Source organism: Dermacentor variabilis, chromosome 4 (genome assembly GCF_050947875.1).
Source record: "Dermacentor variabilis isolate Ectoservices chromosome 4, ASM5094787v1, whole genome shotgun sequence".
NCBI lineage: Eukaryota > Metazoa > Arthropoda > Arachnida > Ixodida > Ixodidae > Dermacentor > Dermacentor variabilis.
Window position 1 is genome coordinate 116,367,949 of NC_134571.1, and position 25,295 is coordinate 116,393,243.

The 25,295-nt window shown below is 47.4% G+C and overlaps 1 protein-coding gene across 4 annotated transcripts in view; it reads right to left on the reverse strand.

The window, feature by feature from the left end:
* Nucleotides 1–25,295, reverse strand: part of LOC142579657 (vesicular glutamate transporter 3-like) — a 213,767-nt gene that overhangs the window by 42,900 nt on the left and 145,572 nt on the right. For 3 of the 4 annotated variants that reach the window (XM_075690069.1, XM_075690072.1, XM_075690068.1), the window contains exons 2-4: nucleotides 24,228–24,472; nucleotides 18,777–18,910; nucleotides 16,630–16,744 (exon numbers count right to left, since the gene is read on the reverse strand). In XM_075690069.1, coding sequence (XP_075546184.1) covers nucleotides 16,630–16,744; nucleotides 18,777–18,910; nucleotides 24,228–24,449 — 471 coding nt within the window. In that variant the 5' untranslated portion in view covers nucleotides 24,450–24,472. The remainder of the gene's footprint in view (nucleotides 1–16,629; nucleotides 16,745–18,776; nucleotides 18,911–24,227; nucleotides 24,473–25,295) is intronic. The other variant, XM_075690071.1, reaches the window with a different exon arrangement.

Consider the following 25,295-nt stretch of genomic DNA (forward strand, 5'->3'; position numbering starts at 1 on the left):
TTAGGTGGTACAGGCTGATGAGGGTAGGTGAGGTCACGGCGAATAAACACCAAAACCTTACAGTTTTCATAAACAGCTGACGACATAAATGATTCATATCCAGAAAGCCTGATTTTGTTTGATAAGTTCGGCTCGCAAATGACGATAATGGGAAACATATTGGCGAACACGAAGCGACGTAAATCCGAAAGGCGCGCTCTGAGTTCGCGGGCATTCCACTGAAAAATAGCTGCTTGTCGGACCTCTTCCCTAAAAGACCGTGGCTGTGGAACCATGATCTACTCAAGGGTTGCAAGCACCGGACTCAGAGCGTCCAGTACTTGAAGCGCACTTCTGGCAGACGGTGTGTGCATGTTGCTTAGCAGCACGCGAATGGCATTCATTAAAGGCCTAATAAGTGCTATCACTTGCTCATCTGTCTGCCGCGACTCCTCGGATACAGCACCTTGCTGTATTGGGGGCGGCTTCTTCTGCGGCTCTTCCGGCGGTCGTGTACGTGGAAGTGGCGGCCATTCCTTTGTTGAGAGAGATCTGGCAGTTTGCTCCCTTCCAACATTGGTGTTCTGAGTGCTGGAAACGTCCGCTGATGATGACGCTTGACGAGGGGACTTTTCCTGAAAGCTGGATGTTTTCCGCCGTGAAGACCTTTGTCGGTGACGTCGTCTTCGCCGTACTTTCACAGCGGCCTCTTTGTGGGTAGAGTTGTCTCTCACCATTTGTTTAAGAATGGTGATCTCTTTCTTGATCTGGGGACAGTCTTTGGAAGAGGCGCAGTGATCACCTTGACAGTTAGGACACTTGAACGTGGTTGCGCTGCAGTTGTCTTCTGAGTGGGGTTCGGCACATCGAGGGCACACGGCCGAATTTCTGCAAACACCCTTCACATGTCCAATCTTCTGACAATTGAAGCATTGCATTGGTCTTGGAATAAATGGTCGAACCTGGTGGCGAAAGTGGCCGACCTTCACGTAGGGTGGAAGGCAGTCGCCTTTGAAGGTTATCCTCACACAACGTGTGTTGCCGAGGCGACCAACACGCACAATCACGTTGTGTTCGCTTGCTGGTGTTATGAGAATAGGGAGGTCTGCATTAGATATTTCATTGTCAATGTCATAGATGACTCCTGTTATTGTGGCACCATTAGTTGGCACGATGGATCGGACCTTAAAGTTTCCCAGCTGCGTTACATGTTGTAGTATGATCAGTGCACTCGGGTTCATCACATCGATTGCCAGGATGTTTCGCCTAGTATTTATCCTAACATCCTTGATCTCATTTGGCACGGTGTTTTCTAGATACACGGAGAGTGCTTGCCTGTTGAGGACGCGCAGGTTGTCGGTAGCGTTCTGTGGCACAAACAGGATGGAGTGAGGCCATCGCTGAGGAGCTGTTTTCACAGTGTTCGAGCTGGACGCCGAAGATAAGTTGATAATTCTTCGTTTGGCCTTGCGGTACTGGACAAGTCGAAAGCTGTCTTCCGAGGACTCGTCACCTGATGCGCAGTACAGCTCTGTGTCCTCGCTACTACTCGACGTATTTCCTCGCTTCCTCGAACCGATGTCCGCGGGTGAACGGGAACTGGGAGGATCCTCGGGGTGTTGTACATCCATCCCCGCGATGGAGGGGGCGGTAGGCCCCTCCATCGGAGTGGCAAATCATCGGAGTGGCACATAAACTTGTCCCCTCGCCAGAAAAAAGCCAGGATGAGCAAATCAAAGATCAAGATCATGCTCATCGTTTGTTTTTCTTTTTTGACATCCATGGACTGGTTCATCACGAGTTTCTAGAACCAGGAACCACTGTGAACTCCAAATTTTCTGTGGAAGTCCTCAAAAGTCTAAAACACAGGGTTCAGTGCATCTGGCCGGATATTGCAGGCAACTGGAAGATGCACCACGATAATGCGCCGGACCACAGTGCCTTCATCGTCACCGACAACCTGGTTAAAGCAGGGGTGCCAATGATCCCCCAGCCCCCGTACAGCCCAGCCTTGGCTCTCCCCGACTTTTTTTCTGTTTCCACGCCTCAAAACAAAGCTGAAAGGCCCGCATTTCGGGACAGTGGACGCGATCAAAGCAGCTTGCACCGCAGCATTAAAGCCCATTCCGGAGGAGGACTACCGCAACGCATTCGAGAGCTGGAAGTCTCGCTGGAGCCGATGCTTCGACGCAAAAGGAGAGAATTATCAAGATTTTGAAACACTTGTAATGATAAATTCAATGAATGATTTTTAATGGTCTTACTGACATTACTTTTACACAGACCCTGTATGTACGTTTGTGCCTACCTATGTTCATATTTAACAGTATTGCCGGATACCTGGGTCACTCAGTTGTCAGTCGTAGAATGGGTAGCACATCGGGCTGCTGTGTTGACGTATCAAGGTTTGAAACCAACCATTGGAACAAATGGGGTCACTGAGTATGTGACAATGTCAACACGCGTGCCGTTCTTCAACGAACCTCTTTCAGCCCGACAGGGGTCACTGTAGACGCGGGACTGGGTAGATACTGCTGTTTAATGAACCTCTTCTATGCCACCATGGGTCCCTGCGTATGTGCCAGTGGGGGTGCATGTGTCACTCTTCAATAAACGTCTCTGACGCCAACTTGGGTAACTAGGCATATGCTACTGGGAATGCGCTGTTCTACAATGACGATAGAGATTCCTTAACTTTCTGCGCTGATGAGCGGAATCGAAGCCACATCAGAGGGGTTCTTCCAAGGAGAACAACCCTACGTTATAGCGAGCTGTGACAATAACGCACTGAATAAGTGCCGCTCTTTCAAGAAACCTTTCTTCAACTTGGGTCACTGAGTATGTGCCAGTGAGTGTGCTGCTAAGCGAGGGAACAATGGCCAGCGTTCACAGGCACCGGCGCTCCACGCTTCTGGTCTCGGAGCCCACGCGCCGACTTCTCGGCAGTGCCACAAGAATGGCGCAGCATGTCCAGAAAGAGGCGCGGGAGAAGGGCCCGCGTTTCTCGGCGTTCGCGCGCACCGGTGCGACCTGCATCTTGGAGGCCATTAGCAGGCTTCACGGCGGAGGCTGTAGAAGACACCGAGTGTTCTTAGGAAAGCCCGAAAGCGGAGTCCCGTGGCAGTACACACCTCACACGCAGCTTATTTCGACGGTGGCAATAAGTTGTGTAGCTTCATCAATTAATGCCGACGCATTACTGTCGACAGTCATGATGACATGGGTTCGGTCGTAATTTTTTTTTCACGGATACGTACAGGGTGCTCGGGTGAAGCACATGGCAGACAGGGTGCGCGAGGCACTTGCCGGCACCAGGGCGTGAGCTTACGTGCTCTCGTAAGGACTGGTAATTCTATTATACCTATGATGTTGATAAACGAGGAAATAAATAGACATTCTTCTAGTTCTACGAGCTATGCACACTACGAACGAAACCGACGCTTGAGGTGTATATATTATGTGACTTCACGTCCCCCTTAATTTGGCGCCCTTCCCCGAGGTACCCGTATGTACCGACAACTCGAAGCCTCAGTATTATGTTAAGATGCAGACACGGAAGGCGTAAACGATTCTCACTCCTCCGGCGCTCTTTTGTTCACTGGAACTCACTTCTTGAGACAATGGAAGCACTTATGGCGTTCAAAAACACACGAAAAACCTCGCAAGGTTGCTGAAAATTACGCGGATTCCACGCACTCTGGAAATCGAAGTTACGCGAAGCATTTTGGCGTTACATGGCTATCAAGCACCGTTTGGAGTTCCTGAAATCGTTACCAAATAAACCAATGCGCTTGTTTAAAGCAACAAATTGTGTTTACGACGACTGAAGAGAAAGGTGATGAAGAAAATATAACAGGGACCGACATGACAGCAGCTTTGTTATTACTGCCGCGAAGGAACGTTAACAGGTTTATTTACGACCTGATTCAATGCGAAAGAATGTCCCAGAGCGTCCTCGTAGCGTTAAGGGCTACGAAGAAAGGACTGGCTACTATGGGCCAATTCCAAAGGTGATGAAGTCTAACACAGCATCTCAAAGCACTGTAGCTGCATTCAGGAAAGAATGAGAGGTACTGGGGCACTACCGCTCAGGACCCACGGTAAATGCAACGGTAAGTGTGTGACTGAATGTAAACGGCTGCGAGAGCACACGTTACGTGACACTTGCGCCAGTCGTGTCGAAGAGCTAGCTGGCTTCATCACGAGAGAAACATGCGTGCGATTGTGGCCGTATGGTTAGAGCAGTGGGCTGCTGTTCTGGCAGTCGGAGGGTTGATCCCCAGATCGACCTTCAGAGTGATATAGATAAAGGGAGGAGAGGAAAGAAATTTATTTTTATTGAAGAGAGGAATTGACACACCATACTTACGCCAAAGTACCTCGGATGAGCCAAAGAATGCTTCGCATTAGAAAGAGCCTGTGCATCAACGTTTCATTGAAATCCTTATTGATTTTTTTACAGAACAGATTTACTCGTGACCATTGCCGAACGCTTCTCGTTCGCTTGACCTGACATACAACGGACCGTATTCTTTAGGCGACTATCGTCGATATGACTTGCACTGCGCATTCGTTAAATGAGGCGGTGGCCAGAAAGTACGTCGCTTCGCAAAGGTGTAGTGTTGGGCCTTACGTCACACGCCAGAACATTGTTTTCCTAATGGTATCTTCGACTGGTCGTCTTCGTCCCCCGAAGCAGAGTCGGGCAGATCCGGCGTTCACCGAACTCAGAGGTACAGGGTAAGCGCGCAAGCCGATCGTGTGACTCGCTCTATCGGGGGAGTAAATGGCAGATGCGAAACCACGTGACTACTACCAACGTCCAATGTTTCGCCTCTCCAAAGCCCCCGGCGATACCCGGCATAGAGTTTCATACAATAATGCTGCCGGGAAAACAAGCGGACGCACCGGTGCACCGAACGTTCGTCTGGTGGTGGTGGTGGGGAGGGGGGGATGTTCTGTAAGAGTCCACCTAGTGAACTGTACATTACGGCTACTGCTGATTGGACGTAGCTGTACGAGAGAGGAGGAGACGAGCGGCCCTAGCCAATCAGAAGTGGACGAAATGGACAGTTCACTAGGTGGACTCTTACCGAATAACCCCCTCCCCCAGCATGCAATGGCCTAGGTTGCCTAAGTTGCGGTGGACCACCGCCAACAGCGCCGACGCTGGGATGTGTTGACGTTGCTGGATACACTCTCAATCTCGACGACTGCTTCGACGACAGGGCTTATAGCGCTCGAAGATAGAGGAAAGCGATCGTAAAGAACCAGCCGAACGCATGGCGCGCATCCCCTTTCAACAAGTCGAAGACAACACCCTTCGCGAAAGCGGTCTAGAGAGCTCCGAAACGGCCAGCCGAAGATGCCATAAAAATGATCGACTGTTAATTTACTGCAAACGCTGCAAATGCGAGCTCTGTTCCTTACAGTGCGTTGCTTCGTCACCTAGTTCCGAATATTTGCTCCAGTATGTTTTTGTCTTTAGGCTACCGGTCCGAGTCTCAAATAGTAAGGCACTGCCGTTTCTGTTATCATACACATTTTCCCTTCTAATTCCCTTCTTCTGATTTCCCTTCTTTGCCCTTCTAAGGACGACGACGAAGTTGCTGTGCTCGGTTGCTGGTTTTCTTCTGGTGCTGCAGTTTTTCTATTTACATTATTTTCGTGCATCAGTAACAGGCAACGACGTTTGTGCTGAACCCTGAAGTCTTCTACTCTGTTGGGAGATCTTCCCCGCGGAGCTTGCCATGGAAGATATGGTCTTGGACACGTCTGGCGGTCAGCTGGGAAGCGGCTCAATCTGGCAGTAGGATCCGACGCTACTGATTCTGAGCTTTCTGACTCAAGATCGGAAGATTCGGATGCTTTCATACCTCTCAAGCACCGCCGCCCACGATGGACGTCTCCGGCATCGTCCTCAAGTGAAGTGACTATCATATGCAGCACCATCAAGACTACGACAGTAGCTTTAATTCCCGTTGACGCGATGGTAAGCCTGAATGCTATCTCTCGGCAGAAACTTAATGATTTCTTCTTCAAACTTGCCCCTGGACTAATCCAAGGGGTTCGCGTGAACCCCTGGAAAATTGTTATTGCTGTTGACACAACTGATGACAAGATAGTGCAAACTCTACTTGGTTTGTCTGAAATCTGTGGGGTCCACACGCGTCCCTACATACCACAGGGTACAAATATAACAGCTGGTGTCGTATCTGATGTGGACTTGGATCTCAAATACGACGTTTTTAAGAACATGATCATTTGCATTCCACCATACAAAATAATTAGCATTCGAAGGCTGGGCTCGTCAAAGTGTATGAAGATATTTCGCCTCTGGAAATTTGCCTAGTCATATAAAGGCTGGACTAGTGCGCTATCCTGTTCGACCTTTCGTACCACGGCCTTTGCAATGCCATAAATGTTTTAAGATTGGTCATGTTCAGGGCGTTTGCACCAGAGATCTGGTCTGTGCCAAATGCGGTGGGAATCACCATATAGATTCCTGTGAAAGTCAGGCATATCGGTGCCCTAGCTGTAATGGTGAACATTTGGAAACGGATAAAGGATGTCCCTCATTGAAGAAAGAACTAAAGGCACTAAAAGAGAAACCCAAAAAGAAGGCAGCAGGAGACGAAAGCTCCCGTCGCCGCAGTGCTGCCCCAGCGACTGGAAAAGCAGCGCGTTCAAAGAGTGACAAAGACACAACGCATCGGAAAGTAGGAGGGCGGACCTTCTGCCTCTCAGACACATCGTGGCCAGCGCTTCCATCGAAACCGTCGGAACAAGTATCTACAAAGACTTCGACCACAGCGGAAAGCACTGCAAACACAGTACCTAAACCGGTATCAGCCAACGACGATGTGCAACTTGTCAATCTTCTAAAGATGCTTGTCAACGTCATCAGATCTCTAATCGCCGGTCGCCAGACACCAGCAGCGTCAGCAGCAGAGCAACTTTTGGAGGCACTCGTTCCTGTCCTCGACGGCCTTGGCTAGACGTATTACCGGAAACAATTCTAACAGTAGTCAGAAGCCTCGCCCCTTTGTGCTGCAATGAAATGTCAGGTCGATGCGACCGCGGCACGCTGATTTAGTCCTTCGACTCATCACTATGAAGACTCCACCAGGCGTTATAGCGCTTCAGGAAACTAACTTAAGGAAAGACTAACTTAAGGAAAGGCTTCGTGGGTGTCCACAGTAACACTAGATGCGCGGAACCAGCTTGTGGCTATTTCTAGTGTGTGGAGGCGGCGCATACGCGCAATGCTTCAAAAGCATCAGTGTACGTTCGTGCTGACTTGGACTTCGCGGTTATTGACACAGACGGCATCTGTGACGTTGAGTTTGAGTGCGTAGCTGTTACTGTGAGCCTCAGAGGTGTGTGTACGACGGTGGCAAGCATATACAACAGGCCTTCACGTTCTTCCGATACCTCGCTACTTGATTGCTTAGTGTCTCGGTGTGGTTCATCGTTTGTGTTATGCGGAGATTGTAATGCCCACGATCCACGATGGTGTAGCCGTCCCCAAGACAAACGTGGGGCAGAGATTAACGAGGTCATTATCAAGAACGATCTCCAAATACTGAATGATGGTTCACCTACATTTATAGGTAGAGGAAAGGAGCATTCCACTATAGACCTTGCGATATCAACGAAAGATGTGTGCTTAGCATGGTGATGTGAACCCGACCCGTGCGGCTCAAATCACCTACCCATCTGGTTAACCCCAACACATACTGCGGGTCGCCAGGATGTCGTTTATACAGTTACTAACTGGGACAAGTTCCGGCTGCTGATCTCAGAGGCACCACCTCAAGACAGCCTATTTCAACTTATGAGTGAGTGCTTACAAAAAGCTACAGTACAACGACGACGGAGTATCGGCAAATCAAATCCCGATCTAAAGCTTTTGCGGTTCCGCGCATGTCGACGGCGCGCTTATAGACGGGCACAGTGCTTTAAACGACGCACCGACTGGACAATCGCATTGATGCAGCCATACGACGGCATACAAAACAGCTTCGTCGCAAGAGCTGGGAAGCTTCGCGTAGTTCGTTGCATACTGGAAGTGGTTTTGGAAATTTATGGCGCATACTGAAGGCTCTCCGCACTCCTTAAATCTGCAAGAATCCTACGGCTACATTGAGCATAGCGACACGCCAGTCACCAAAAGTAATAGCGGATGCATTTGAAGACATTTTCGTCTCTCCTGCATCCAGTGAAACCACAATTAGCGACCTTCCTTCTTTGGCAAGTCACAGCACCACAACCGCTACCTGCGGTCCAGCCTGCCAGATGGACGAGGGAGATTTCACTCTTGAGGAGCTGCAACACGCACTGAGCCTCTCCAAACGCCGCACTGCTCCAGGTGTAGATGGTGTGACGTACCAAGCATTGCGGAACGTTGATAAGAGTTTCAATGACCGTATATTGTACGAGTATAATGAAGTATGGAGAACCGGTGTAATCCCTGCTGTGTGGAGATCGTCCGCGGTAATACCAATTTTCAAGCCCGGGCGTCCTGCAAGGCACCTCAAGTCCTACCGACCTATATCCCTAACTTCAAATATCATCAAGTTAATGGAGCGAATGGTCTTGTTCCGCTTAGATGTCAAGCTAGAGGAGCTGAATTTTTTCCCTGATGTCATAAGTGGCTTTCGTCACCGCCGTTTGGCTCTGGACAGCCTATCAGATCTTGTCTCAGCACTCGAATTCGCTAAAGAAAACAAGCGTTCCGCCTACATTCTCTTCCTAGACATACAGCAAGCTTTCGATTTAGTTCCGCATAAGGCAATTATTTTCGCTCTTGCAACTGCAGGAATTTCGGGTCGTCTGCTCCAAGTTGTGCATAATTTTCTATCGGAGCGCCGGATGAAAGTGCGTGTCGGAGGAGTAACTAGTCAATACCGAAATGTGAAATGCGGTGTTCCACAGGGCAGCGTATTATCGCCGCTTTTGTTTAACACGGTACTCGCCGCGCTTCCAAGTCGTTTGCCTCGAGACATTGACTTCCCTGTGGGCATAGCTGTCTACGCAGATGACATTGCTCTGTGGATAAGCGGCCCTTCGCACCTTGGTACGCGGCTTCATGCAAGCTTGCAAAAAGCTCTCAACGCTACTTCGGAGTACTTGGGTGAAGTTGGCCTGCTCATATCAGCTGCTAAGTCGGCTGCAATAGCATACCACCCTAAACAACGCGCTCTTCGAACAATGAGCCCACTGTATCTTGACGAAACGCCTATAAACTGGGTGCGACAACGCCATTATTTAGGGTTTAGTTGTGGATGATCGCATCTCTTGGCGTCCTGCCGTTAAATCTCTACGATGCAAATCGCACTCCCTCCATAAGTATGTGGCCGTCTTGACTACTCGAAGTGCTGGCTGAGACCAAGCAACGGCTTCAGGTGTACCAATCATTTGTACTCTCAGGCATGTTGTACGCATTACCAATTTTGAACATACCACCTAGTTTGATGGCCCAACCGGAGCGAGATCATGACGTTGCCCTTCGACTAATGCTTGGATTAACTCGTGCATTGCATTACTCACTGAAGTGCATCAGTTACCTCTCAGGCTGCAAGCAGATCAGAGAGCTCTGTATCATATTGAGCGTTTGCACCGCGCATCGAATGGTCAATCGCTCCTCGATCGTCTCATTCACCGCCCGTTCTCTCGCATGGGGAAATTGGCGGCATTATTTATGGATATCACTACCATTTCTGAACATGCTGCTTCAGATACGTCTCCGCCTCCAAAAGGTATCACGAAACACGTATTCCCCATTTACCTCACAATCCCTGACATGCACGAAAAGTCTGATATGGCTGTTTCGGCAATGGCTCAGTCTCACATGTTCAAAAAGTTTACAGATTGTCTTCAAGTTTTCACAGATGCATCTGTATACAACGATGGTCAAGGCACTTCTGCAGCTTTTTTCTGTCCTTCAACTCAAGTACGACGTATCTTTCAAGTACCTCATCCAACTTCGTCAACAACTGCGGAACTAGCAGCGATCAATGCTGCACTGAAATACGTGCAAAAGGAGTGCAAGAGATGACATCGAAGGTTGTCATCTTCACGGACTCCCGTGCTCCCCTTAGCAGGTTACAACGCAGTGAGCTTGACTGTCCACTTGTGCGCAGCATTACTGACTCTGCGAGCAAAATTACATCATGTGGAGTATCTCTAGTTGCTCAATGGATACCTTCACACGTAGGAATCACCGGAAATGAAGAGGCTGATCGGCTCGCTTCAACTTGCGCTCATAACAACTGTGACTGCCAAGAAATTTTGTGCAAGCTAGATGACGCTCGTCTGCTGATTCGTCGCCACCTACTCAAGCAGCATCCAGATCAGCGTGTCGCAAATGAAACGTTCCCGCCCCATGTTCGTGGTCGAGGCATGCTTCGTCGCGCTAGAGCACAACTGCTCAAGCTGATGGTTGGTTGCGTGAACGTGCACGAACGTTTATGCAGACAAGGGCATGTGGCAAGTCCATTGTGTACGTCTTGTGGCTGCCATGAGACACTTCAGCAGCTTACATTTGAGTGTCCCGCTTTCAGTGAGCAGCGCATGTCGCTAGTGAGAAACTATCATCTCCTTGGCCTGCGGTGTGCGACACTCGAGGAATGTTTACACCCCAGTGGTTGTGCATCTAAGCGTGATCAGGCCAATCGCGCCCTACTAACCTTTCTAGAGTTAACTTAGGTTCACGTTCGTAGCGTGAACATTCAACATTCTGTAGTAGCGTGACCTTCAGTGACTGGCCCCACTGTGTGTGATCAGTACTGTGCCCTTAGGCTTCTTCCTTCGAAGATTGGGCGTGGCGGGTTCAAACACCTTGTAGTGTAGATTGTGGACTGACTACCGGTGAAACGGTGATTGCGTGCAGCTGTATTTGGCGTCTCATCATGGAGAGCACAATTAGCCGCATAGCGAACTTTCCATGGATGTGGTTGATAATTGTGGAGGCTGTTCGACGCGGCGTCACTTCCGGCTGCAGAGTCGAAACTCGGCAGAACAACGTGCGTAGTGCACTGTGTTCTACTTTAGCCTTTAGATGTGTCCTGTTGCTCTTCCTTTCCTCTCCCCCCCCCCTCCTTCTTATCTTCCATTTCTGTGTTGCTGTCACCTCCCTTCAGAAGAGTAGGCAGGCGTTGGGCCCCTTCCGGTGGCAGTTGCCAGCCTGCCCCTCGCTTTCTCTTTTCTGTTAAATGTGTATATGTGTTCAAAACAAATAATAATAATAATAATAATAATAATAATAATAATAATAATAATAATAATAATAATAATAATAATAATAATAATAATAATAATAATAATAATAATAATAATAATAATAATAATAATTTCTTTGTTCTCATTCTCGTAAAGCTCTATGGTCCTTTTTGTTTCCATTCTTTGCATCCAATTTACTGTCTCTGCTTCTCTCGCTTTCTTTCTGACGACTCCTGGTTGTCTGTTTACAGTTACAATTACCATGTACTTGGTTGCCAACTTTCCCGACCTCTCCCTCCATTCTGTCTCCACGCTTTTCAAGTACAGACACTTGTGCACTTTAGCTCCTCATTTATTTTTATCCATGTTCCTGAGTTTTTCTTCGAAACTAATTTTGGTCTCTGCTTATCTGACTTCAAAAGAGGCCCAACCCATGTCCCTCTGTTTGTGGGTTTACCGTGGGCTCCCAAAGGCAACCGGCCTACCAACCTTTGGTTAACTTCTAACCGAGACATGATATTCCATATTAAGCATAAAAATGGCGCTTACGAATGCTATGGCTGGAAGCATTGATCCTTCGCCGATTCCACGCACCACCTCATACTTATTGTGGCTCCACAGTGCTCTGTGTTTCATTATTGCAGCATTCCACTTCCCCTTTATTTTCAGATTCTCTTAGTGGGTGCCTGAGTAAGTCTTTCCTTCATTTATGTATACGCCGACGTACTTATATTGCTTGACTATGGGTATGACTTGCTGTTGAATTGACACCACGTAATTACTCGTCTCTTCATTAAAGATCAGAATTTCCGATTTCTCGGTGCTAAACTTGAGGCTCAAATTTGTCGTGGCCTTGCCACAGATATTCGCAAGTCTCTGTAAATCTCTTTTGTTGTCCGTAAGTATAGCACTATGTCGTCCGCATACATCAGTCTAGAGAACTTGTGTTGCCCCATTTATCCGTTACGCATGTAGGATAAATCAAACCCTAATTAGTCGTTTTCCAGTCGTCTTTCTATGCCCTTAACATAAAGCGTGAAAAACGATGGATACAGAGGACGTCCTTGCTTCATTGGGCAATTCCCACCACTTCATCACCATTTCGACCTTCCCATACAACTTGTGCTCGGTTGTCTATATATATATATATATATATATATATATATATATATATATATATATATATATATATATATATATATATATATATATATATATATATATATATATATATATATATTTCTCAGCAGCTCGAAATCGTCCTCTATGCAAGGACGATATCTATCTATCTATCTATCTATCTATCTATCTATCTATCTATCTATCTATCTATCTATCTATCTATCTATCTATCTATCTATCTATGTCTATAACCATTTTCCCGCCAACTTGAGTCCCTTTGTGTCCATATAGTCCAAAGTCTTGTGGTTACAGCGTCGGGCTGCTGTGCTGAGAAGATGGTGTTCGAAACAAACCGACGAATCAGCTTAGGTCTCCAAGAATGTAGTAAGAGGTATGTGCCGCTCTCCAATGAACATCCTTGACGTCAACTTGGATTACTTGGTATGTGTCCCTGAGTAAGGGGCTTTTGAGTCAAACTTTTTGATGTCAACTTCGGTCCCTGTGTATACATATACATGAAAGGGAGTGCGACTCCTCAGCGCAGCCCTTTGACACGCACTCAATCCACACGGTATGTACCACAGGGTATGTGCACTTTTCAATGAACCACCTTGATGCCAGCATGAGCTTCCGGGTATGTGCCTCGCTTCAATTATTTTAAAAAAAGAGCAATCCTTTAATATATATCCTGTGCGGGGGAACTCAACGCGCGACATAAATATGGAGACATCCTTGTCCGAATACACACTCGCACAGGCGTCACTTCCGAATTCTGTGGTGCCAATAGATAGCGCAGCATGTTCACTGGGAAAAGGGATAGATGAAACGCGGCTGCAAATGCACCTCGCACAGCAATACGTTTCTGCGGTGGCGTTATGGCTTGTCGCGACATCGCTTTAAGTGTAAACCCCATGCAAGCGGTCTCGCGCACGACAGCGACAAGCGACGCGATGGAGATGGCTGTCGCGTTCGCTCGTCGCCTATATACAAATCGTACCCCATGCGAGCGACGATTTCGAGCGACGTCTCCCCAGTGTTGCCGATGTTAGAGCAGCAAAGACGAGTCGAAACTAGCATGACGAGTGCTTTAGTAATTTAAGTTGATGTACTTTACTGTAAAAAGCAGCATAAAATATTTCTGACGGTCTTACAGTAGGCTATTATTCTTGCACGTATAAAGATTCAGTCGTTTGCTCGTTCCATGCGACAATCGATAGTATTTGAGTGACGTACATCCACTTCCGGCTTCGCGCTATTGGCTACCCGCTCACAGCGCTTCCGGGCGACGAGCGACGAATTCTAGATTTCCAGAACCGAGCGATCGAGCGACAAGACCGAACGATCTGTTCAAACAACGGCCCGTTTCGTCGCTCGAAGCCGTGGCTCGTCGCCGTCGCGCACAAGATCGCTCTCATAGCGTTTAGCCTTCAATGTTAATCGCGATAACATCCACGTTCATCGTCAGGTGGGTTCGACTGGAATCTTACTCGTTTATAGTTGCTGAAAATGTTCGGCAGAAAACTACCTTAATATTACTGTCGACGTTAATGCGATCAGCCTCGAAGCCTAGAGAGCTTGTAGCGACGCACCGTATCACTATACCGCACAGACGCGTCGTGTATGAGGCGTGTACTGCAACCCGGCTCCTCTCTCGCACTTCTCTCTTTGGCCTCGGTTCCAAGCCGCGGCTCTGCTATCGAGCCACCCTATACTCTGTTAAGTGTCTCTGCATGTGCTCCCAAAGGGTGCAGAGTTGTGTACACTTCCACCATTTGGTTACAACGCCATGCGATTAACATTGGCGGTAGAGCCGCTCATGAGGTGTGCGGGAGCCGAACTTTGAACAGCGTCGAAGCGTTGAACCGTGCAACGAGACGGTGGCACGCCCGCGCGGGGCTGGGCGAAGGCAGGTCTCATGTAAGTTGTTGCACTCAACGCATGCCGAAAGAGTGCGCGCACTTAAAGGGACACTAAAATAAAAAAATTATTTTTTATCCATCAGTAAATTACCGTTCTACAACACCTAAAACACCGCTCTTACAACGATAAGACGTTTGGTAAGCCAGAAAAGGCGCACGAACGAAATACGGGTGGCGACGCCTACTTAAGTTCCCGCACTTGGGGGCTGTGACGTCTTGGATTTTGATGGCATCTTCTGGGGCCTACTAATTATATATAGTGGTACAGATTGACTACATTGTGTTCTAAAGGAACCAAATATTAAACATGGCAAGTTTCGGGAACCTTTGTTCAGCCAACGCGGCCCAAATACGAAAACATACTTTGGAATCCCTGACGTAACGCTGACGTACCGGCGCTGGGGTTTCGGCGCGAAATTCAAATACTGATACTTGCACCTTCATTTTTCATACTTCATACTGATACTTGGACCTTCATTTTTTTGAAATCACTCCGTGCAGGGTTGTCAAGCAATGCTTCATTAGTCTAAACTGATTTATTGTTTCGCGTTAGTGTCCCTTTAAGCCGCAGCTTCGGAATGTCTCGCACGCTGTTCGGTGTTGGAACAATCACTTGAACTGTCCACCGGGAGTTTTATTTTTTAATGCGCAAGTATTCTAGGGCTACTCCCCTGGGAAATCTGTCTGTCCGTCCGTCTGACTGTAACGCGCGACACGATGCGCCCCATATAGGTATACATGGGGTCCTATGGGGTACATGTGACAATGCCTTACTACTACGCATGACCACTGAGACCTGGAACAACATTATTCGAATGAAATAGCAATATTCTAGAGAAACGGACTTCAAATATCGAATCGAATACCAAATATTTTCTCATTTCTGAACATGGTGGCATAATGCTTGCGCTGGGTTCGTCTGATAAAAAAAAAGTTGTTTCTTTACACGATATGATACGTGCGCGGTAATACCGTTCACAATTGCACGCCTTGTCAACTGTCATACACGAGCCACTGCTTTCAATTATTCGGCGCGCGATTGCGTTGTGGTAATGGGACAAGGAAACAGCACTTCACCTGGTGCAAGTAGAGTATTGTGCTCGTTGAAGGCTACTTGTGCATTACTAAAGTCCTGCACCTTGTTATAAAGAGATGCAAACGTGGTGAGACTGGAATAAGAATGTCTTGCTTTGCCTAAATTGAGACATCAAATTCAGAAGCTGCCTAACAGCGATATATACGTAAGAAGGACTACAGTCCCCTCAAAATAAGGAATAAAAGCATAAATTTGTACGCTGTCCAGCTCAAACGCAATTAACATAGACACACCAGCCAATTACGTTCCCTCATTTCCGTGACGTAAAGCGGTTTTGCTTATTTGAAACGACTCTTTCCTCCATGCAGATCTGCCTTTTTGTCGCTGGTTTTAGGATATGAAACCTCACATTCCAAGCAGGTTTTAGGTCCGATTCTTATATCAATGCCCAGCCAAATGTAATTTCATAGCTTGAAGCAACGGGCTTGTATCTTTCAATTAGCCTGTAATCTATATTAGCACAAGAAATTTATTAAGCTGTGAGCGCGTTTCAGCTCGATCGCCTCTCTTTCACAGTTAAATGGCAGGTGTAATGCGTTCTTGTGGTTGGAGCTTGCTTGTAGTTCTTGTCACCGACTAAAGAAATTACTCAGCAGAAATGCGTTCGCTCGGGAACTATTACTTCCGGGCGAAAACTTCGGCTCTCCTCTTGCAGGACCCCTAGAGAGAGCGCGACCTGCATCAGCCATCTTTGCCCGTGATTTATAAATAACGGTTCATATTTATACACCAATAGAAACCAATATTCGGCAATTTATAATAGCGAATTCCCGTAGTGAACACAAATAAGTGCACCTCCAATTGATATAGAGATGCAAAAATATAAAATGCTTGAACACGGAGAAAATAATTTCTCCGAAGCTGTCGGTATGGTAATAAGCTTAAGGGCACTCCTAACAATGTAAAAGCCACGAACGCGAAATGTGCCTCATGTAATGGGAATACGTTGCAATCAGCGTAAACAAATAAAAAACAACGCGAAAACAGACTGATGGATCTATCGCTCCGGTTGACGGCTCGCCCAACATTGTCCATCGCGCGCATATTGTTCTTGCTTCGTGGGCCCGTGTCCAAAACTAAAAGAAACAAACTTTTACGCTACAATTGTTCATTTCAACCAAATTCCAACCAGTCCTGATGAGGAACCTATTATCGGCGAAGGCTGCTGAACAATGCCTATAGGCACTGACGAAAAAAACGTTCGGTAAATTTGGTCCACGATTTCTTTTCCTGCTATGCGCAGTCACGTAATGTAATGTAACGAGCCTCGGGGCCTGTAGTTGTACATACGTCTGACACTCCTTGCAGGAAGAGCAGTGACACGAGGAATATCTGGTGGACTTGCATCACTCCAGCGACCACGAGGTGCAGCGAGGAGTCCAGCAGTATGGCGGCCGCGAACACGCTGCGAGGAACGGAGAGCGGAGAAATTGCCTTTTCGCGCACGCGCAGCGCCGCAAACGTGAAGAGAGTGTGAATACATTTACACCTCGGTTTAACGAAGTCAGTAGGACCCTGAAATTACTTTGCTAAATCGAGTATTTGGTTACGTCGAAAACGCTTGAAACGCTCGCGCGGATATTACTACATCTACTCAGCAGCAATAAACACGTATCTGTTGCCTGCGTGTATGCGCACTTAGCGTAGAGATCGAGCCGGTTGAGCGCGCCTGTGTCCCTTATGGAAGCGGCAAACCTTCTCAACCAGTCAATGGCGTCCATCCCCTTGACTATAAAGCTTGGCACAGCCATATTTTACCTATGTTGTTCTAAGGAAAACTTTTTAATTCGGGCGATACGGCGAATTCTCTTCGTTCATTCTAGGTTTTCGACGCCACATAATCCATGAATATGTGTCGAGAAATTGAAACCACTTTTTAAAATAAAAATTGTCGTCACATCGGGTTTAGTTCAGTCCGGATTTGACTATTATTAGGGCCGAGTCAATTAATTTCTTTTTCTTTAGAAGGGGGGTGGGGTAGGGTCGTCTCAACGTTCCATATTAGTACAGTGGGCAATAGGGGACACCGTAATGGAGAGTTCAGGATTAGGTTTGACCACTTTAGGTTATTTTTAACCTGCACCCAAAGCACGGCAGACGAGTGTTTTTCGCAGTCCAGTTCCCCCTGAATGCCAATGAAATTCACGAGCCCGTGCTGAGCAGCAGAACGCCATTTAAACTAAGCCACCGCGTCACGTGTTCTCCCCGTTACGCGAAGGGTATCCCATCGTACATAGAGGAAGGAGACAGCCTTCTTACTCCTTCTGGTGCACGTGACTCGGACCATGTAGTCTCCTGCAAAATTTGCTAGAGTCAGCTACGGCGCTAGTCGCTTACGGGAGCTGTGGATATGATGGTCAAGCAACAATGAGAATGATGAGTATAGCAATAAGTGCATTTGCCTTAACTTCATCCTTCTAAAGTTCGTCTAAAGCTCTAAAAGCCGTTGCCTAAACTTCGTCCTTCCGACGGATTTGTGACTTCGCAAGTTGATCGTTTTCCACCGAGTTATAAATGCAACAGTTCACGGTGATTGCGTATGGGCGCAGAGACGTATTGCGTTGCTGTGTTTAAAAAAGTGTGACTTCTTGGAAATTAAAAAACACTGAGCCATTATAGACAACGCTGCAATAATGGTTAATTCAAGCCACAAGCACGAAACATAGACAAGCCAGCATAAAAATCAACACCAGTCCCGTGGCAGCTGAACGATCGCCACACCAGGGTTACTTCCAGTAATAATTGCAGGAAATTACGGCTCAAGATGTCATCCCGCGTTGAGCAGTAAATGTTAAATGACGTATAGGAACTTACGCACATTTTCTTTGACTTCTCAATGGGAGAAGTGACTGAGTGGTTACACCGAGAAGCAGATGCAAACAAGCGAGCCAACTTGTTATGCGCACGCCTTATCCTCTACGGATGCCTTTTTCTGTGCATGAACACACAGCCCAAACCCTGTGGCATCAGAGGGAAGGCACTGCACCATTGGATGTGCTCTCGCAAGATTGAAAGTCTAGCATTGTATTCATTTCGAACAAGCGCACTGGAGTATCGCTTCCTCGCGCTCGAAAATATCGTGAATATTATACACAGAACGTACAGTGTGAGGGGATCCTATCTTCATCAATTTCTGTGCGCAAGAAGGCTAACGAAAAACAAAAGGCTAATAGTTATGTACAGTGTTCTTACCGGCGCTTTACTCTTTCAGTTTCCAGTGACTTCTACACTTCCATGTAACTGAATATTTGCAAACCGGACTCTGAGCATCTGTGCGTTGTCAAACGACACGCACACGCGAGCGAAACACTTCGCAACGGCTGTAGTAAAGCCCAAGTTTTCCTGCTAACCTAGTATGGGACACGACAACTATTGATGCCGCCCCAGAGCAAGCATGGCTGAGAGTGAGCGCATGGGAACATAGCGCGGAGCGTTACCTGTTAGCGTGGTACTTGTACGAGAGCGCCGATCCGATCACGTGACCTATAAAGAGACCCCACGTGAAGGACGACTGGAAGGAACGGATGAAGTCCGTGGTCCAGTTTCCACTGGACGTGTCGTTGTTGTACATCTGCAAGGTAATCGGAATGGTCTTCTAAACGGCAGTCGAGCAAGTGAGAGCAACACCAGAGTGAGTGAAAAAGATGACTAAAGAAACATGGCGTGAGATTTTTTTTTTTTTGACCACATGGTTTGCCATAAGGCATATTACGAATAAATCAATGCCGGCAGTCGTTCGTGAAGAAGTAGCTTAAGTGACCGCTGAAATTTGCGGTACGTAAACGCGGTGCGTAAAGCCGATTCTTGGCCAATTCTTCGTTGGTTGTAAGAAGACCAAGATGCCGGCGAAGACAAAACGTGCCGATTGGCCGACATTGGCCAAAGCGTAGAGTGTCCAATTGCTAAAGGAAGGAAGCAGGTAAACAATGTATAGCAGAACGCAGACATCGAACATTGCTATCATTTCCCAGAAAGGTTGCAAACAGGGGCCCTATAACGTAAAACTACTCAAACATGCGTTTATTCCAATCTCTTGATGTCGAATTTGCGTAACCGCCGACGCATGCATTGGGCGGTGACCCGCAGGGATGTCTAAGCTGTCCAATTAAACGCTATTCTCGTTGTCTACAATGTCTACACTGAGCGGCTTGTTATATCTAATTGGCTGATAAGAGGCGAGGAGCACGCTCAAGTGGATAGGGATTCGATGGGACCGAGCCAGTGCATTGAAAATCGATAACCGGATGGCGAGGTTGATGCCGGCCGCTGCGAGTAGTCAGTTTTCCCTTACGTAGCTTGCGGTGGCTGGTCGAAAATCACGGCGGCCTGCAACGGAGGGTAAGAATGCCGCCAAAACGAATCCTCAGCAAAGAACTGTTGGTATAGCGAGGTCGTAAACGTGCCGAAAGTGCTAGAAAACGTTACGCGGTCACGCAAAACGTTTTATTGTGCGCAAATAAACCCATGCCCTCCGGCAGGTACGAGTAGGCAGCGCTTGAGCGATCGGTGGCAACCATCTTTTATTCCTTTCGGAACGGGGCAGTCTGCGGCTATTCAGAGAAAAATTTAGTTTTGTTCGCCACATTAGTGCATCTTTAACGCGTACACGTCACTTTCACGCGGTGAGTTTTCGTGGTTTTGTGACTTCGCGTGACAGGCAGGTGAAGTGGGTGCAGCCCGAAAATATTTGACCAATAGCCGAGGGCTAATGGCAAAAAGGCATCGAATCAGAGATAACTATTTTTCTTTTGTTCTGTCCAATTTTGCATAATCATCGTGTAGATTTCATATCGAATGGGTAGCTATGGCGGTTTGCATGACGTCGCGTGACTGAGAGATGAAGTGGGGGTGGCCCAAAAAAGTTTTTGACCAATCGAGAAGGGCTGACTGCGGAATTGGAATAGAAAAGTCTGGAACAGCTTTACGTTATAGAGCTTCAAGTCTACATAATCAAGCAAGCAGAGGCAGATTCACTCTCTTGTAACCTACACACGATCACTTTAAAAGGTGCCCCTGCAGACCTATACGTCCGCACCACCAAGCTCCACAACTGACTTCGTTGACAGGATTTCCCATCTTTCACACACACATCCCATCGGAATTATTTATAACCCAGTCAAATTGGTGCATGTAGATTCAGCACAATTCACCCAGCCCTGCGGGCCATCTTGCTAAGGGATTGTCTGACTTTCCGAACCCCATATCCAGACACTGTTACCATCCGTACCGTTCTGGGCTAGCCCCGGTAAGCAACAGCAGTTCAAAAGCAGCAGCTTGCGGCAAGAATCTGCACTGGAATTCGTTCGGCTTCCCATCTTGGTCGCGGTTCCTTAAAGTCGCACAAGTCTGCCGTTAAAGGGAAGTTGATTCCACCAATACAAGACGTGAGAATGTAAGCGCTACCGGCGTTTATGTACGAAGTTTTTCTCACTTGCATCAATAGCATTTATAAGATCGACACAAGTGAGAAAAAGTACATAAGCGCCTGTAACGCTCACGTTCTCACATCTTGTATTGGTGGAATCAAGTTCCCTTTAACGTCAATCAATGCAATGGTGCAATATGTGCAATTTAAGACATCTCGCGTTTCTGTTAATGTGTCACGCAGGGCTTTGCCACATCAAGAAAAGACAGAAAAATGAGCAAAGAAGAGCGTTAGCTCAGCGATGGAAAATTTGCCCTACCCTTCCTAAATATTAAAACCCCGCATGCCACTGGCGTAGGAAGGCATTTTCACCACCTGTGTAAGCTGTTCAACTATCTACTCGTCTGCTATCGGCCGGATCTTCCGCGTTGCTCGGAAAGTGGCTCGCTGTTCATGCAGCAATGATACATTATTAGAGGCCGTGAAACGCTTCCCTAAACTACACGATCCAAAGCTCTGTTGCAAAGTCTGTATTTCTTCCCTGGCTCAGTGCTTATTTGCACCTAATTAGTTCTACAATTAGTGCGTCAACTTCTGAAAAACATTTTCACTCCTACGGCTTCACTCTTACGCTTGGGAACATTAAAAGCAAAAAAAAATGATTGCTTAAAATAATAAGTAAGGTATTTACGCGGTCATTGCTACTCAGCAACCACCACTTGCATTTAGCGACAAGCCTACGCAAAAGTGTCGTGACTTACTTCAGCGCCCTGAAACTTACGCAACGACTGAATCCATTGGGATTAAAAAGATTTAACAGCTTCAGATGACTGTTGTGAGCAGGCTACACAGATGAAGCTGCGACGTGTTTTGTAAGGAATCCCAGGAAACTTGTAAAACAATCTCAGAACTATACCGATAACTCCGGGAGTTGGTGAATGACTGTAGTGCCAGGTTTCACTCCACAAAGTATAGTATGAAACTACAGGAATTATCGATGGGTATCTGATTGCACGGGAACCACCAGCTTGAGGCTAAAAGCATCACCTCACTTAACTTGGCATACCCGCCCCTGGCTACGCATTATTCGATTTACAGCGAAGCTGTTAAGCGGAGTACCACCGAGGCGCTCAGGCGGCGGTGGTCGTATAACAGTGTTCATTTTTATACCAATACTGTAGGCAGGACGCTTTTATTTTTAAGGAGAAAAACAAAGAATGAGGCCTGCGGTTGTAAAAGACGACGGCGGTGAGCTGTGGCGTGGTCGTTATCAAATGTCAATCAAAGAACAGCCAGTAGGGCAGGCTGCTTCGAAGCGGCCGTATAACCAGAGCGTCGGTAGGAACGGGCAGCCAGCGTCGGACGATGATCTGTGAGAACAGCCAGCAACGTGGCCCCACCAGGCCGTAGGAACCAAGGAGGTCCAATAAACAATTTGTTTAAGACCTCCTTGGTCGGAATATAAAAACATCAAATATAGTGGAGAACATAAAACTACTAAGCTCGGATACAGCGACGTAATTTAAAAGGCTCGGGTGTGGGGAAAGAATTGATCCGGATATGCGTTAGCAAAGTATTGGGAAAGATTTCGGACAGTGACAAAGCAAACCCATAGGCCTACCGACGGGTGCTTTGGGTCTGGGACATCTAACAGTTCAAATTGTGAGAGCACGACGATTTCATGAAATCGACCGCCTTGCGTAAAAGCGCTTTTAGCGGCCTGCGGTGATTTGAGTGAAAAACGCGCCCTGTGTTACGGCCACGAACTTCCAAAGAGCCCAAAGTGTTGCGAAAGGTCCACGCATGCAAAAATTTGGAGGACACTTAATATTCGCCTTCAGGAGCGGAACGCGATACCGTCCAAAGATCCCCGACTGCTTCTCACGCTTCCCGGCAGCTGCAGCTTATATAACCGTAATGATTACCGGAAAACGCTGGCAGCGGACGCTACGCACGAAAGCGGACTTTTCGGTAGAGTGGGCCGAGGATACGTGGGCCGAGGATACACGGAGGCGAGCACCATCTGGATGATGTCGCAAGGGACCGGGCCCGCCCCTCTATGAATGGTAGAAACGCTGAAAAAGGGGCTTGTGTTTGAGTTTCCGCGTAACAGGATTATGTTTCCTCACATATTCAAATTGCAATCCGATGCTGTGAAGTCTGTAGGTTTTGCCGAGGTCGTACTTTATACGATTGTTCTGATGTATTTTGCTTTGAAAAATTCAATTGTTTCAGTAGCTTCTTTGCACAACACGGATGTCCTGCGTGGTTGGGTATCCGTGGTTCAGAATTATCTTTCGGTCACAACACGGACGACTCTGGACGCGGACGCAGGACGCCGACGCCAGGTTTTCGGCAACACGGGGCCCTTAACGGAAATCTTCGCTCTCTTTGACGCATCAGGTGCTCTCCTCCTCATGCATCTGCAAAGGGGTTTTGTTTGTTAGCAGTGCATTATTCTTATCAGCAGACACCGTATATAAGCAAGTAAGAGCAGTAATTTTCGTTACGCCATCATTACCGCATCGACGCCTTCGCGCCACCTGCTCAGCTCCATCCTCACGATGTGGCGAGGGCAACCAAACGCTGCCCACTACCCCCACTGATGGTCGAAGTTCGTGCCCATGAGTCAATGGACAGTGGTGAGCCGGACACAATAATCAATGGCGGCTTTAACTGCCGACGGGCAACTACACAACATCGAATCCAGCAAATTTTCCTTCTGATGTATGGACTTTAATCGTCGCATTACTCTGGGACTCATTATTAGTATTATTTCTGGTGTAATAACACCAGAAAATAGCAGGGAAAATACCATAGTACGTTTTATAGCAAAAAGCTGCATTTACCCGCAAAATGTGAGAATTTGCACATTTATAGAGGCTGTCATGTTTAACCCCGCCCACTATGCGACGTTCTACACCTTCCTAAGCAATAAAAATAATGAAAATCAATTAAATGCAATAAAGCTCGCACTGCTAACAAGTCCAATTATGCATAAAGTATCTCCTATGTAAGCAACGTTCACCCCAACACCGCTAACAAGCGCAAATATGAAGGGCGGGACTTAAACTATTGTATACCTCGGCAATTAAATATTTTCAAGCAGGAAATCATTTTTAATAAACTATTATTTCAGCACTATCTAACAGCATTTACTTTAAATCGCTTTTCCATAAGTAAAGAATGCCTTCCAAACTCTAATCCCGGTAGAAATAGAAAACTGTCTCTGCGAGTTTTATTTTCGTTTATTGCACGGTGCTCAATTTTCAGTTCGTAACACGTGCGAGCATTTTCATGTGAACAATCTTCGTGGCAACACACAAATGAAAATTAGGCAGCGAAACATCGGCAAGATCTATCACTAGTTACCAGCAGTATCAAATGCAAGCCCGCGTGCCCGCCGAACGTCAACACGGGCAAGAGCCTGTGTCCGAATCCAAGTTTCTTTTCTCCCCTTACTACCCTGTATGCTTTTCTGCACTTTAAGAATGAACGAACTCAAAGTACAGTGCGCGAATACCTTCCAATGGGCTTCCCTCTGCAGGCTGTAGGCGGCCTCCACGAAGGACCTGCGAATCCCAGCGGCCAGCGAGAAGCCAACGAACACCATGGACACGAGGATGCAGCGCTTGGGCCACGCCAGCAGCGTCGGCGTACGGCCCAGCCACAGCCGCTCGGCTCCGCGACGAAGCGGCGAGAAGGGACCGCTGCTGTCGGTGCCGCCCATCTCGCAGCACGGCATCTCGACACCGGCTCACTGCTTTCCTGCGCCAGTTGAACAAGTTGACAGAGCTTAACTCTATAAGCGATCCGACCCATCTCGTTGGTGGGCATTCATAGCTTTCTGTAGCTGAACAGGAAGCGTGTGTGTTAGGGGGGGGGGGGGGGGGAGGTGACGTGGAGCGGGGCGAGATGGCATGTTCACTAATACAATTATGAGTACCGTGGATACACGGTATCATAAAAGCTTGAGTTCCTTGTATGCGCTAGCAGGAGAAACTGAAAGGCGAACAAGTCGAAAACAACTGGAATGCGTTGCCACGTTTACAGGTTTATCTTAGAAATGTATTGCAGTGAAAGGGCACAAAAACAAAATAGTGATGAGGAAACGCAGAAATAAGCAGGACAGCGCTTCAAGTGCAACAGAAACATTTATTAGACGCGCAGACGACAGTTGCAGCGCATTACTGGGGCAGCGCATTAATAAATTCCTGACGCCTCTTTCATAGGAATTGGTCATAACGCCAAGGTGAAACGCGTATATACTAAGAAGCAGCGGTGGCTTCTTCGCACATTGACAAGTAAAGGTGCCTAAATGTGCATATGCACTCATTTATTTATTACAGATTCACTCGAAGGGCGAATCAATGACAGCGATAGCAAGCACGCGAGGATTGTGCTGTTGTGCAGCGTAAACAGCACCCCGGAAGCTACCAGGCGTTATAGGTGTGTCCGACGCAAGGGCAAGTACTTATACAGCTATTCTTAGCCCCTTCAGTCACGAATTATGATCAACTGTCAATACACTTCTTAAACATGCATAATTTTATGCCAAGGTGCTTGAGACTCCATTGAAAGCGTCAAGGTA